Source organism: Numenius arquata, chromosome 10, assembly GCF_964106895.1.
Source record: "Numenius arquata chromosome 10, bNumArq3.hap1.1, whole genome shotgun sequence".
NCBI lineage: Eukaryota > Metazoa > Chordata > Aves > Charadriiformes > Scolopacidae > Numenius > Numenius arquata.
Window position 1 is genome coordinate 14,814,655 of NC_133585.1, and position 15,154 is coordinate 14,829,808.

At 41.0% G+C, this 15,154-nt stretch overlaps 1 protein-coding gene across 1 annotated transcript in view; it reads right to left on the minus strand.

The window, feature by feature from the left end:
• ANK3 (ankyrin 3) overlaps positions 1-15,154 on the minus strand; it is a 215,328-nt gene that overhangs the window by 27,045 nt on the left and 173,129 nt on the right. Inside the window, exons 36-39 of the mRNA XM_074155343.1 lie at positions 14,574-14,655; positions 2,515-10,209; positions 1,801-1,875; positions 807-938 (exon numbers count right to left, since the gene is read on the minus strand). Coding sequence (XP_074011444.1) covers positions 807-938; positions 1,801-1,875; positions 2,515-10,209; positions 14,574-14,655 — 7,984 coding nt within the window. The remainder of the gene's footprint in view (positions 1-806; positions 939-1,800; positions 1,876-2,514; positions 10,210-14,573; positions 14,656-15,154) is intronic.

Sequence of the window (15,154 nt, forward strand, 5' to 3'; positions counted from 1 at the left end):
TATACTACAACATAAAAGGCACAAAGGATAAGGTCAGAGAGTTCTTAAAGAACGTATTTACTTACTACTGAAACAAAATATCCTTTTACTGAAGCATAAAAGGAGTGTAAAAATCCTTTTACCATTCTGTTTCAAGAAACAACAGAATAGGTAGCCATGTAGGTAATAATGTGTGTAAGGCTAGTCACGCAGCACATCATGAAATCTCATTTACAGTAATCTTGTTGTGAGAACACAGTAATGCTGGAAATTACTTTTACAGTGAAAAAGATCAAAGTAGACTCAAATACTGTGTAGGAGTGTGCGGATTAGGGAATGGTAACGAACACCATCGAACCTAACACAAAAATCAAAACCTCTCTTTCAATTTGAGTAACTCAAGTGAAATGCACAGATTAACCCAGCAGAATCAGAGCCTCCATCACTCCACAAAGAAAGAGGTTTAGTCTTTTCTTATGACCTGCAATACTGCGAGACTACCTAACTTTTCCCGGCAGCCCATTTCCATGTTTCACGTTCCTTGCTATTGGAGAGTTCTCCCTAATCTTTTCTTTACTGGAATTTAAGTTCATTACTCATCCCATCAATTATGGATGTGGAGAACAGATTATTTCCTTCTACAGATATAGTGAATAAATATGACATGTTTCTGACTTCTGGTAAAAATATAACTGAAATATTTTTTCCCCCATCAGCGGTTTGCCGAAGACATTTATAATGTTTTCTTCAATTTAACCTACTTAGAGCAGGCAACAGATGAAATGGGCTATAACTTACAAACAACAAAAGTAACTACTTGAACTTACTTGTAGCATTTTTCCCATCTCTGGTAACCCATTTTTTTAATAACATGAAACTTTGAGCAATAAGAGAATTTGGATTTTCTACTCGGATTTGATTTATTTCATCCACCGAAAAATTCAGTTCTCTTGCAAGTTCTATAAAGACAAAAAAAACAAGCAAGCAAGAAAAGAAAACCACAACAAAAACACCAAACAAAGCACAAATCCCTAATCAACCTGTCAGGCTTAAAAATATTATCTTTCTTAGATCACACAGATGTCAACAAAACTACCTGACACAAGCTTTACAGATAACGATGAACACAGCATTATATACTCATACTTTAATTTCTGAAGACAGACATAATTTTGATTTTCAATCATCTCTGTGAGCTATTTATATTTATACTCAGTCCGCCACTTAAACATGGTGAAAAAAAGCTCTGTGGAGACTACTTCACCACCACTAATTTTATAAAATCTGCTTTTTCTAGTGACTGTTACTCCTTTGTGAGCTCGCTGTGCAGCTCAGCACCAGTGCTGTCGTCACCTGTGCTCAGGGAGAACTGGCTGATGCAGCTGTTAGCCCGGGAAGGGCCAGCTCTGCCCATCAGCGTATGGAGGTACAGCGGGCACATGGTTAGGCAACCTCACACACAGCAGCGACTTGCTGGGGCACTGCTGGGCTCCTGCAGCCTCCAGGCTTTGGGGAAACTGCTGCCCACATACAGAGGCAGCCCTGAGCCCGCATAGATAGATCCTCTCAACTCCTTAGGTGAACGTCTTGAGAGGAGAGACATTTTAGCTAGTTTCCCTATAAATTTCTATTTGATTTATTGCAAGACTATGGGATAATTCTTCAGGCATCTTTGCCCAGCAACATGTTGCATATTTTGGGAGGCTGGGCTCACTGTAAATTTGGGAGAGCCTGATGCGGCCTTGCTGCAGCTTTTGGTATAAGACTACCTGAAAACAAAATAGCAAAGACTAATTTCAATATTAAAGCAGAAAAGCTTACCTGTCCAGCTAAGTCCTAGGTGATCAGCTACAATTGCCATCCTTATATCTGTCCGCTCACATGGACTCTGTGGACCTGTGATTTACAATTTCTCGATTAAAAAGGTTTTGCACAGAAAACCACAATACTGGACAATAGTTTATTATAAATAATAGCTTTAATTTGACTAAGTTGCCAGTGCTTATATCGTTTACTAGAATGGTGGTGTGTCCTAATAACCTACCAAAGCAAATTTTTTTTCACAGCTCTTATATTTTCACCTGTGTAAAGCCAAATGTCAAACTACATGATGTTGTGTAATGAAATCAAACATGCGGACAATCTAGCTGTTAGACTGTACACAAGTTGTTCAATTACTGGTGGAAACCACCAAGACCAGATTACATCTATTTTCTCTACTTTGACAGAACAAATTTGCTGTCACAAAAGAAATCTTTCCATTTCTGAGTTACATCAACTTTAGAGATACATGAACGTCTTCGGCATGCTTCCCTAGCTTTCTAGAGTACAGGATTTGTTTAAAGGAAGAAAGAAGAGTATAAGACAGCACATACAGATGACAATGACAGAATGAAAACTACAGTTAAGTCACTCCACAGGCAATCACAACAGTTCATGCACTAGGATCAACAAGTTGAAAGTTTTACAAACTAGGCTTGATCTCCACGAGGTGAGCCATGAGAGCTCCAGAAACCTGACTGCCTTCATTCTCACCAGTCCTCTTACTCCTCCTCCTCTCACTGTCGGCCTTTTCAATCTTTGATTTTATAGATGCTGCCTCTGTTCTCATGTCTCTAGCAGACTTCGATGTAATGGAAGGCTGGTAAACTTGAGTAGCTTCTGATAAGGATGTGTTCCTTGATGTACTGTCTTCTTCATCATCAGAGACCTCTGACTGCATCTTTTTCTCTTCATCAGATAGACGATCCACAAGCTTTAATGTCTCACCACTAATTCCCTTAAAATATTCAATAGAATGTTTACATACCTCCCTAAGCTGATTTTTCCTTACTTTAACTGTTGTCATGGTGACGGAGGTAGATCTTACCTTTACTGGTAATTTAGAAGGAAGCTGTTTTGGTTTTTCTTTCTCTACCTGCTCTTGTTTTGGCAGGGCTGGAGTTCTTCTAGCTAGATTACTCCTATGTGTATTTTTTACAGGAATCCTAGACCTTGCTTCTAGACCGGGAGAAGAATTATTTTGTTTTGCTTTGTCAGGCTTACAAGCCCCTTTCACTTTACTCCCTGTATTGCTTTGGAGAGTATTTTGTGAAAAGACTTCTTTTACTGAGCTGGCCTTTACAGGAAGCTTTGATTTTCCTCTAGCCCCTACCAACTCTGTTGACTTTTGCTGCTCTCCGTGTGGTTTTTGCTTATCTCTTACTCTGTGTCCTTGTGTTGTCCCTGTACCTTTTCCTGAAGTGCTTTTCGCTTGATTAGCTTTCTGGAGAGAACATTTCGGTTCCAAATGTTCTTTTAGCACTACATTACAGGTAATATCATCTGTAGGGACAGCAGATGAATCCAAATTGTTGTTGTTATTAAAATTATCTTTTGGAAAATCAGTGTTTTCTGTTTGCCTACAGCTTGTCTGGCTAGAAGCTGAACTCGCAATCACTGCTACGGTTTCATTTTCTAATCCCTGACCACTTGGCATCACAGCTTCTATCTTATCTGTCACTTCGCCAGGGCCATCTTTCTTCAGAGTCATGGTGGAAGCAGAAATTCCCATTTTAATTGGTGTGCGCAATTTGGGATCAACTTTAGAAGCATTTACCGCTGCCGATGATTTTTCCAGTGAGTTACTACCAACTGTTTGTTCCATGCAATCTCCACTGGCCTGGATGATGGGCTTATGTTCAACTGCTGTTGTTTCTACTGGTCTCTCTAGGTTTGTTTCTACAGTGTTGTCCCCTGCCTGTGGCTGTGTGATGGCAGTGACTGTACTTTTATCCCCTTCCCCCTTGTCCCCTGACTTCCCTTCAGAAGTATGCTCACCAATCTGAAAAAATTGGAGTCTTTCTTCAACAAAATCCCTCTTGCTCATGTCAATTGCACCACTGCGAGTCATCTCAAACATCTTCCCTTCATGAAATGGGAAGGGGTTGGGCTCGCTAGTTGGCGTGCTTTCATCTGTTGGAGTTCTGGCTGGAGTTGTATCAGGTGTTGTTGCTTGAGATCTGTCTTCCACTGCCAGACCAAATGGCTTAGCCTCATCATCCCTTGATTTAGTCTCAAACACTTCATCATCACCTCGGTTATTGGACCATGGATCAAAATCTAGACTCTTGGTGGCCACTGTTTTGAAAGGTGTTGCAAATTCTTCATCTACTTTGTAACTGAAATACGAATCAGGAAATACAGTCCTGTCAGGGTGTCTGCCTTCCAAAGTGAAAAACTGTGCCCCTGACTTCTGTTCACTCTTATCTCCGGCTTTTTCAGAAGCTGGACCTTTTGAAGGCACCTTGTCTTCTTCAGGGCCTACCTTGCCTTCCTCCTCAATGACTTCAAGCTTACTCTGGCTAAAGCAGCGATCAGTCTGCTTTAGAATGCCTTCTGTAGTCCATACGTCCTTTTTGGTTTCAACTGCTGGACCTGCAAGTTTAGAATCACTCTCAGTTAAACCATCATCTTCATCTTGCAAATCATAACCATCAAGAGAGTCAATCTCAGTCGCATCGGTATCATGGGAGAATTCTGCAGTGGTTGCTATGGAACACTCTGTGACAGACTGGTCATTGTTATTCCCATTTTGCACTACATCATTCTGGGGTGAATCAAGCCCAATGTCAAACTCATTAGGTTTCCCAGGAGTGGGCTGTCCTAACCCTTTCTGTTTCTCAATCTTTTCAGGGGCTCTAGGTTTTGAGGCTTCTTTCTGGTCGTCTTCCAGTTCTTTCAGTTTGAATGTATACTTTTTAAGTGGAACAGGTTGATAGAGAGATTCATCATCACTGGAGTCACTGACATCGGCTCCTGGTGGCACAGGAGATGGCGGCTGTACTCTTATGACAGGTTCAGCCAGTTGGCATTTGTCATGTTCATCTTGCAGGTTCACTTCTGTCATCTCCATTTCACTCTCAGTGGAATAGTGAGGCTTCTTTTCTGACTCGCCTTGATCTGCATCCAGTGGTGGAGGAGGAGGGAATTCAATGTATGCAACTCTGTTACCTTTGGGTCTTTTGTTAGAGTCCTTATTTATATGATTAGATAATGCTTTGTCAATCTGTGGTTCCTCAACCTCTGCCTGTTTTACAGATGTTGACTTAGCCTCTGCTTCTTCCTCTGATTCCTCAGATACCTCAGGTATAGGACTGGGCTTGCCTGGGATATAAGCTATTAGTGAGTCGGGTGTTTTAGACGTAAACTCGTAACTCACTTCCTCTGAACTCGGTGTTTCTGGTGTTAAAGGGCTTTTACCAGAGCTATCTATAAAGGACACTTGTTCTAGTGTGTCATCTTCTGGACTACCTTGGGGAGAAGGAAGTTGTTTTTGCTGTCTAGCTGTGTAAAATGTCCCCCTTGTCTCTTGTACTGTCTTACTCTCCTGACTGACAATTTTTTTTATATTTCCTTGTTGCACCTCTTTCTCATATTGCTTTCCTACTTGAACAAAACTGACATAAACAGGTAAGGTCTTAATTTCTTTTACTCCCTCAGTGCTTACTAGCGATGCAACTTTATCCAAGTAATCACTGGCACCGGGGTCAACTAACTCACTCGAAGGAAATTCCTTCCCTGGGCTACATTCTAAAGAGTCTGGTGATTTGCTAGGAGATATCTCCATTTCCTCAACAGGAGGACTTAGACCTATTGAGCTCTGCTGCTTGGTAACCCTTCTGATTTCTGAATGCTTTATTTTTTCATCTTCCACATAATCAATCTGCCTCTCAACTTTCTCCTTAATCACAGCTGATTGGGATACTTTAGCTGAAAGTTCATAGACGCCATCAAGCATGGTTCTCTTCTCCTCAACAATTCTGACTGGAATATGGGACACAGCAATGTCTTCTCTCCTTTTGGATACTTTATCAGCCACTTCACCGTTACGTTCCCCCTCTCTGACAACAAATTCTCTGTATAAAACCCTTTTTGAGGGAGATTTTACAGTCAGTTCCTTCACTTCTTCTGTATGAATTCCATTTGCTGCCAGTTTGTGCTCTGTCACAGTGATAAATTCGCTTTTTTGGTCAGTTTTAGCTTCAGCGTGATCAACGTGGTTTTCTTTTACTGTATCTGGAACCAGCACATGTGAAAGTTTTTCTTTCTGTGTTTTATGATTAGAAGTTCCAGGACTTTCCCACGTCCTATAGATTTTTTTGTCCCAGTGTCCCTTCATTGTTGAGTCTGAGCCATATACCAGATCTTTGGCCTGTGGTTCTGAAAAGTGTTCTGGCATGCCTTTACATGTCTCAGTTCTTTGTTTTTGTGTGTCTGAGCCTTGAAAGTCTTCAATAGCTTTCACTTTACCTGGAACGAAATCTTGCTGTATTTTCACCTCTTTCTGTAAAGCTGTGCTCCCATCAATGAGCTCTACTTGCTTTGCGTGTTTCTCTCTGGAATAAAACTGATACACTGGTAACTTACTTTCTTGCAATTTCTTTACTGGAATTTTGGACTGACTGTCCGGCTTTTTTTCTTCTTGAGTTACCTCCTTACTCCTTGGACTTATACTTTGTTCAAATTTAAGCCTAATGGAACTGAGCTTTGATTGCTTCAGCTGAAATCCAGTCTGTGAAACCTCAGGTACTCCAGTCTGCTGAGCACTTCCTTTGTGTTCCATAGTTTGTTTAGAGTCCTCTGCAGGTTGCACAAATATCCTTTTTTCAGGACTGCTGGGCAAACTGGACGCTTTTCTTTCATCCACCTTGGGAAAGCATTTCCCATCATGTGCATACTGCTTCACCTTACTCCATTCATCACCGGACGATGATAATTCAGAACGCAGAACTTTCTCAGGGCTGCTGCTGGCAGAGCTCTGGCTAGAATGTATTTCTTTGCCATTCTTTTTATGCTGTTTTTTCTCCGGAGACTGTAGCTCATCATTCAACTTCTCTGTTTTATCCCGAAAAAACTGTGATACTTCAGTCAGTTTTTCTTCTGCCTCCTTAACAGTCCTGTCCACCCTGTCTTCATATATCAATTTTTCTCTACCTCTGTCTAATCTGTCCTCAGTAAAGCGCATCCACATCGCGTGTTTTGGACTACTAACATCTCCAGTGTAGTGTAACACTGTCACTTTATCATAATGATCATCTTTAGACATTTTACCTACACCATTTTCAGATACATCTTTATAGATTTTGGAGAGAATCTCTTTTTTGGGGGCAGTAGCTACTTTTTCTCTGTATCGTTTATCAGACCCCTGTAACTCTGCACTAAGGGGTAGAGCATGGTCAGTAACTGACTCCTCAGTATCAGAATGAGACACATCTAGCTTTTCTGAAAGAAGCATTTTCTCAGCAAACCTGTAAGACTCCCCTCTTAGTTCTGACAACTCATCATCATGGTATTCTATTGAGTGCTGACTCAAAAGCTTCAGAGTTTTGTAAGAGTCATCAGACATGAGTTGAGCAGAACTAGGGCGACTGTCTTCTTCCTGGGACACGGGAGTGTTAACTCTAGAGGATTCCAGATAAGAAGGAAGTGACTCTTCGGCCGTGAGCTCTTCTTCTTCTTGCTGACCTTGTTCATCTGAACAAGGAAAAGCATCATGTTTTTCCAACTCTTTTAAGTTAATATCTCCCCGAGGTAAGTCTTTCTGATATACATACATTTCTTTTTCTGGATGCTTTTTTGTTTCTCTAATAATGACTTCAGTAGGTTCAGCCTGATTACCTTTTTCAATATGGACCTCTATTATTCGCTCCAGTTTGGGTTTCATTTTGCTGTCCTTCTCTGCGTGTTGTAGTGAAGTTTCAGCAGACTTGCTAACATCGGATGTTACGGATGATTTATGTTCAAACAGACCTGCCAGTTCTTTGGAAGGGTCACGTCCAGACTGAAAGGCTTTCATTATGTCATGAACAGACATCGTTTCCTCAATTCTTTCAGATGTGCTTTCAGTGCACGGAGGTTTATGATAAACCATCCGAGTTGTTGTAGTGATATGAGTTTCTTCTTTTACTCGGACACCTTTACTAAGGACACACTTGTGGTCATCTTCTTCACTGCTGCTGGCTTTCATTTGAAAAGCTTTAACCTTTTCTTTAATAGATCCAGCAGGTTTTTGCTCCAGCTCCATAAGCGTAGGGGCAGGTTTCGAGGCTGGTAGCTCCTCTGCTTTCTGCTCTGGAATTTCTTCGGATGATGGTTCGTAGCTGCGGATAACATGAACTACTTCAGTTCTTGTTTCTGTAATGACGGGAGGGATGGGTACATCATGGAAAAGTGGTTTTGGCCCTGTGCTTTCAGCACTTTGTGGGGCAGAAGGTGTCTTTTCACTCCTCGTTTCAAAGCCACTGTCAGATAAGGGACTTTTATCTTGGTCGTGTTGAGAAAAGTCATCTGGAGACTCTAAAATAGTATCTGTTCCAAAAAAGGAATCTGCAATTTTACATAACTCCTTTTCTGATGTTGAAGGCCTCATGGAGGCTGGAGGCATTTTAAGTTTATGTTCCTGCAAAGCAATAGCTGGTTTTAAAACGCGTTTTTGTCTCTCTTCACCTTCTTTTTTCCCCTCTTCAAACTTGTACTTTATGTTTGTTAATGAACTGCTACCGATATCATTTGCTAAGTAATCAATAACTTTTGACAAGTTATAATCCTTTTCCGACATGGTTTTAGTTTTAATTTGGACTTTCTCTGGAACAGATATAGGAGGGCTTGTCAAAGCTTGCTGTCTCGCTTCATCAATCTCCTCTGTACTGAACTCTACCCAGTCATCCTCAGACAGGTGTCCTTGATCACTTTTGGATACTTTAGCCGACCCTTTACTTTCTAAACACACATCTTTTTTCAGAATCTCACTAACTTTTACTAAGTCCTCTTTTACTTTCTCAACAATTTTAAAGGGCTCTTCATCATCAATTCTACCCTCTTTCGGTATGTCAGGTTGGAACGGTTTGTCCTCTGCGACATCTGTCTGCAATATTGCAGTCATTCTTATTAGATCCTCTTTCATTTCAGCAACATCTTTCAGTATCTCCTGACTGGAGGATAAAGATGATGGTGTGGACAATTTGAGAGCAGAGGGTGCTAAAAACAAGGATGATTTTACTGGAGATGAAGTTCGATTAAAGGGAGGCTGTGTGCGTGCCTCTGTAGTCAATGTTTTAATAGGTGACAGTAACGCAGCAGCTGATTTTGTAAGTGAAGACGACTCTGGGAGCTTCTTTAATGCTGGTTCAGACAAAACATTGACTACAGAATATACCGGCACTGTTATCGTTGATGAAGTTACTGATGAGGTAGTTGCAGATATTGACCCAAGGGCTGTGTACAAAGCCCCTGCAGGAGGAGTTCTTATTGACTGGAAAGCTGATGGTGCTGAAGACACAAATGACCTGAGTGGAGAAAATGACATTGTTGTAGCTGTTGAAAACACTCTCTCAGCCGTGTCAGCAACTGCGTTAGCAGCACAACTTGCAGAATGTGCAGCTGCAGCGATCTTGTCTTGGAAAACAGCTGCAGCTTTGGATCCATTTATTAAATTGGCAGAAGATGGGTATTTCAGAGGTGACACAGATCCATTAAGCAATGGTACATCTGTGTGCCCAGCTACATGTTTTGCTGGCGACGAGAGAGACGAGGCCATCATGACTTTAGAGGATGAAACAGCATCAACTGCTGACTTAGCAGGTGACACAACTGACTTTAGAGGGGACGATAAAAGTGAGGATGCTGATGTGATGACCGATTTAAGTGGCAAACTTGAAGAGTACATGTTAATGTTGGATTTGGGGGATGCTGGAGGCGTCATGGTTATGGATGATCTCTCCAAGAGAGACCCTGCTGTAGTCACTGGAGATGTCCGAGAGGGGAATGTAGTAGTGGATGCCAGCCCTTTCAGACTAGCAGCTTCTGTGACTGCGGGAGCTCTGACGAAAGAGCCTGAAGTAACCTGCATATTGTAGGGAGGCTGTGATACCACAGTTTTTATTGGTGAAGAGATTGTCCGAAATGATCTAATCGGAGATGCTACATCACTAACAGATTTAACTGAAGATGTGGTAGAAGCTCCTAATGTGGATTTGATTGGAGAAGTAGAAGAAACAGACCATATTGATTTTAAAGGGGAAGCTGTAGGAGTGTTAGAGGAAGAGCTTGATAAGGAAGTGAAGCCTGATTTGGTTTGCCCAGGCACTGTAATTGGAGCTGTTGTCCATGACTGATATGGCCGTGTTGAAAAGAATGGCTTGTATGAGTAAGTAGCAGGTAGGGATCTTGTTGCTCCTGCACTCCGTTCAACTGTTTCTTAAATTGTTAAATTAAAATCAAACATAAAATCAACAAAAATGATTGAAAAACAGAGAGACCAGAGAAGAAAATTGGTCAGTAAACGTTGTAATATTACAAAAAGCAAGTACAATTGTTTGCATGGGTTAGGATGAAGGAGGCAAAAGAAGATTTAAAAAGGAAAGAAAAAAATAGAAACAAGCCATATTCTGATGACTGGTCCAAACCAAAAAGCAACATGAAATGAAAGACAGCACATAGCAACCAAATCTGCAAACAATGAAGAACAGAAAACACAAAGAAGGGATCCATAAGGTAAAAAATAAAACCACAACAAAATGTCTTCTCTTACTTCCTATTGACTTTCTGACGTGCTACTTCTGAAATATTTGTATCAGTTCTATTTTGCCTGTTTAGGTATGTCTCTGCTTTGTGCAACTATTAGAATTATCCTTTTAATAATTTCTGTTGTTGTTGTTCTATTCAGATATTGAACCTATACAAAATATAAACTTGTGTAAAATGACATTATATAGCTAAAGTCTTTTTTTTAAACCACTCAGAACTATTTCATGCAGAACCCAAAATTCCTTTAAGTGACAGGCAATTGATGTGCAAACTGTGAAGCAACTGGAATAAATTCAAATCTATATCTCCCATGCACAATTCGGATATGCTTCACACTCACAAAGCCAATAAGAGCAAGAGCTTTTCTGAGTCGATATTTTAAAAAAAATAATAAAAATAAATAAAGAAAAGGAACTTTTGCATTTTCTTCTCATGCGATATTCCTTTTGTTTGGTAAAAACTAAAGTAAAACTTTATATGAAATGGTTTTAAGAAGCATATGTCATACATGAAATATGGAAAGTATGATATATGATAAACGTGAGCAAGCAAAGCAACTGAATCAGTTTTTATTCATGCACAATATATCATGTCAAAACAAGCACATAGATTAATACATTTGTATGCTGTATTAAGCACAAATATATAAACCCTACAAAATCATTTCACAAGAGGCCATTAAAAGAAGAGTACACTTTTTCTACAAGATGTAGTGTCTTGGTACCTTTTGAGGAGAATTCTTGTATCAGCTCAAAGACAGACCTGTTCAACTTTACATTTCTCAAAAGGTAACATTAGAAAAGCAGTCAAAGAACAATATATTATGCAAAAACTTCCTGGCAAGGACAAACCTGTTAACTGTTATCATCCCCCAGAACACTCAGCTTATTCATAGGTATTTTGAACAAAATCATCATCAACCACATTTCACATCACAGAAGGTACTCATGCCAGAAGACAGTATTTCTGGGAATCCCATTACAGCATACATATCCTCTGATACAGCAATAACATTCAGAGAGTTGACATTGAAAGTAACTTAGAGGGCTTTTTCTTTTCTTTAAAGTTGGAGTTAGAAATGGAGCTAAAATATCCAAAAAACTTATTTCAACACACCTTTCTCTGAAGTTACACTAACAATTTGTCAAACCTGCTTGATCTGTCTTATAGACAGACAGCAACTTACAGTGAAAGAAGCTTAACAAGGCTAATACTAAACTGTTAAACACACTGTGTACACACAGTGTACACACACTCTGATAGAATAGTGAATATTCAGTATATCACAGGTCCATATCCTGTGCAAGGAGAAATGTGCTGGTCCTTTAGAAGCCAATTGAGGGTCAGAAGGCAATGTGGATGGCTGGTGATATTGCAGTATGAGAACATTTAGGTTGAAGAGAGCTTGAGTACTAGGCCTGACTGGCACAGCCTATGTCAAGAAACATCCATTTTTCCTTGCAATTTTATTTTTAAGTGCAAACATACTTCTATTTTTCCCCCCAAAGGAGAAAACATAGTGCACTTCATTAATGAGCTAGACTTTATCATGAAGATTAATTAGCAGCAGCTGCTAACATTCACCAAAAGTTCATATAGTCCCAAGTCCAAGAAACAAACCCCAAAATCGTTCTGAAAAGAACTAAAAGCAAAACAACTTGTTTAAAAGTTTGCATTTGGAAATGGCTTTAGAGGGACCCCACTGCGCGGTGATGAGGCAGTCTATCACAACTGGCTAGTGAGGCAATCGAACCAACAGGCTCACCCTTAACTGCTCTTTCTCCTGTTAAATCATGGATTCAGACAAGTTTAAGATGCTTTTTTTGTGCTCCTTATTGCAGTTGAGAAGAAGAACCAGTACAAATAAAATTGAGTAATTTACCAGCATGTGCAGCTATGACATAACTCAAACAGCAGGAAACTGGGCAATTTTACTATTTTGAAATAGCAAAAAAATCCCCACAACCATGCAAGGCTTTAGAGTGGGATAATATTCTAATGAGTGGTTTTTTATAACAGCCTTTTTTGGCTCCTGGACACTTTCGGCCTTAACAGTTTCCATCACTCTGCACCCAAGATTTTATGAGAAAACAGATGTTAGTTACTACCTTCTGTGCACCAAACTACACTTCTTGCAGCTGGTAATTGAAAGCACTGAGTGAACCTACACAAGTGGCCCCAAGCTCAGCCCTGCTCCTCTTCAGCTGCAAGAAGCAGCCAGGACTGAGCAGGTTTAACCACCGCAGCACTCCTCTTCTGTGGTGACTTCACAGCTGGGAAGAACAGATGGGCCCTTTGGTCCCCTTTTCCTGAGCGGGGGTAAAGACAGGGAGACAGTGGACGATGCCACCTGCCTCGCTCTCTTCTGCACTGGCAGTGCCAGAGGTGCAGAGGAAAACCATCTGTATGTGTGCACGTGCACACACACATGAGCTTGTGCAAGTAGAACAACGCCTGCTACTACCAAAACTGCGGGAGCTGTGCCATCAAATTCACTGGAAATCAGGAGAGGTTCATCACTCGTATCCAGTTACTGGAGCAAACACCCTGCAGTGTAAAGCAGCCACAGCAGCAGTCCTGGCTCTGTGTTAGGCAGTGTGTGCTCTCTGGAAGAGCTGCACCTCCAAGTCTTCCACATCTTCCCTTCGCACCAGCACGGTGCAGGTGGTAGTGACAGCTGCTGACTACACGCTACGTGTGCACAGGAGGTGGTACTCAGTCTGACGGCCAAACCACTATCTAGGATCTTGCCTGGCAAATACAGTAATTTTTGCATACCCTTTTTGGGTAGCTCACAGCCTTAAGTAGTAACCACTGTCAAAAGGGACTGAAGAGTTAAAAAATGGTCAGGAACTTCTACTGTGTTAATCCATATTTGTTTTGAGTACACCTCAACCTAAACCAGGTTTTTTCTCCTCCAACTTTTTGCAAATAAGACTTAATGGACCTTTGGTGAATAAACAAGACCACTTTTTTTAATATTTATTTTCCCCAATGAGGCCTGAAAAACTAATTGTAAGCAACACACACAGCCATCAAACTCCTTTCAAGCAACTTCCTTTTCCTCTCTCAGTTCCCATCAAGCCTTTGACGATACCTTAACAGTCCATCAAGATGTCTCAGCAGATCTGATAGCTTCTTCAGATGTTATATGCTTGAAGTCTTCTTCCAGGCCTGGGAAGTGTAATATATTCTGGAGCACATCTGATCCAAAGAAGCCACAGATCTTATAGGATAATTAAACAGCAGTCATCCAGTGGGAACTCCCAAGACCCGATGAAGTTTGTCTACGGATTTTATGGAATTATATCAAAGGGTCTGTTGCAGGGTAGCAACTGAGAAGTCACGAGGGAAAAAAAGGCAAGAAAAAGCCTGGGAATGGGGAACAATAGCAGCCAACCTCAGACAGGAAAGGTGAGGGAAGAAAAGTCAAATACATTATTGTATTTAACAGGGAAGGAAAGGAATGGCACAGGTCTGGTCAAGGGGAACATAAGTTTAAGAGGAAGCAACGGGCGGTGCCAGGGAATAAAAAGCATCTGCAGGGAACAGAGGAGAAAGGGAAGGGGAGGAGAAAGAAGAGGGAAAATATAAAATATAAGAGAGTCCATTTTAGCTAAGCATCTAAACATTTAAGCGCTTATCTGAATGGCATTCTCCAGCCTTGCTGAACTTTTGCATATCACACCCTTCTTCAGCAGCTCTCTCTAATCTTTCAAAGGGAAGAGGAACAGACTCTTTTTGAAAGCAATGTCCAATCCTACTCCTCTGGAGCTACATGGCATTTTTAAAAATTACTATATTTTTGCTTGACTAACATACATCATTTGCCAGTCAGGATTCTTTTCTTCAAGCTCTCACAACACAAGAGTTCACAGACCATCCAAGAGTTTTGTTTTAGATAGGTGTTTTTTTCTCATTTTTCTTTTTTCCCAAACTGACACCAAATACAACGTTTATAGAAAAAATGTCTCTTCTTATGAAAAATCATGTATATATGGTTTAGTACTTTGGTAAGAGCAACTCACTCATTCCAGGCTCAGTCAGATAGCTGTAGCGCTTACGTAAAGCAAGGGAGACAAAGTTCTGGCGCCGGTCAGCTTTCTCCGTCTGCAACAAAACATAATAGTGTTTAGTGCCTTTAGTATCGCTGTCCCCCATTCGAACAGAGCAATCATCAAACCTCAGCATGATGGGCCGCGTTTTGCGGTACACGTCCCCACAAGGCAGAACGGAAGTTTCCGTTCAGCTTCAGGAAGGCATGCTGAAGCCAAATTTGGGCAAGCGGGCAGGGAATGGACGGAGCCGGTCTCCATTCCTGTCTGTCATGTAATGAGTGTCAGGCACTGTGGAGCAGGGAGCGGGGCTATCGGAGGTGGCACAGAAACCTGCTGTGAATGACTACCCTTCTGGAGCAAGCAGGGCAGGGACCGCAACCCTAAGCGATGACCCCATGGGTTCATTCCTGCTCACAATGTCTCTACTTATGAGGTGGAAGAGCTTAGGTAGCAGATGTAGCTCATGATCCTGCCTTAATGTATCTCAATACTATTTTATCCCATTATCACTGAATAAACTGCTTCACACTACTAGAAATGGTATATTATTC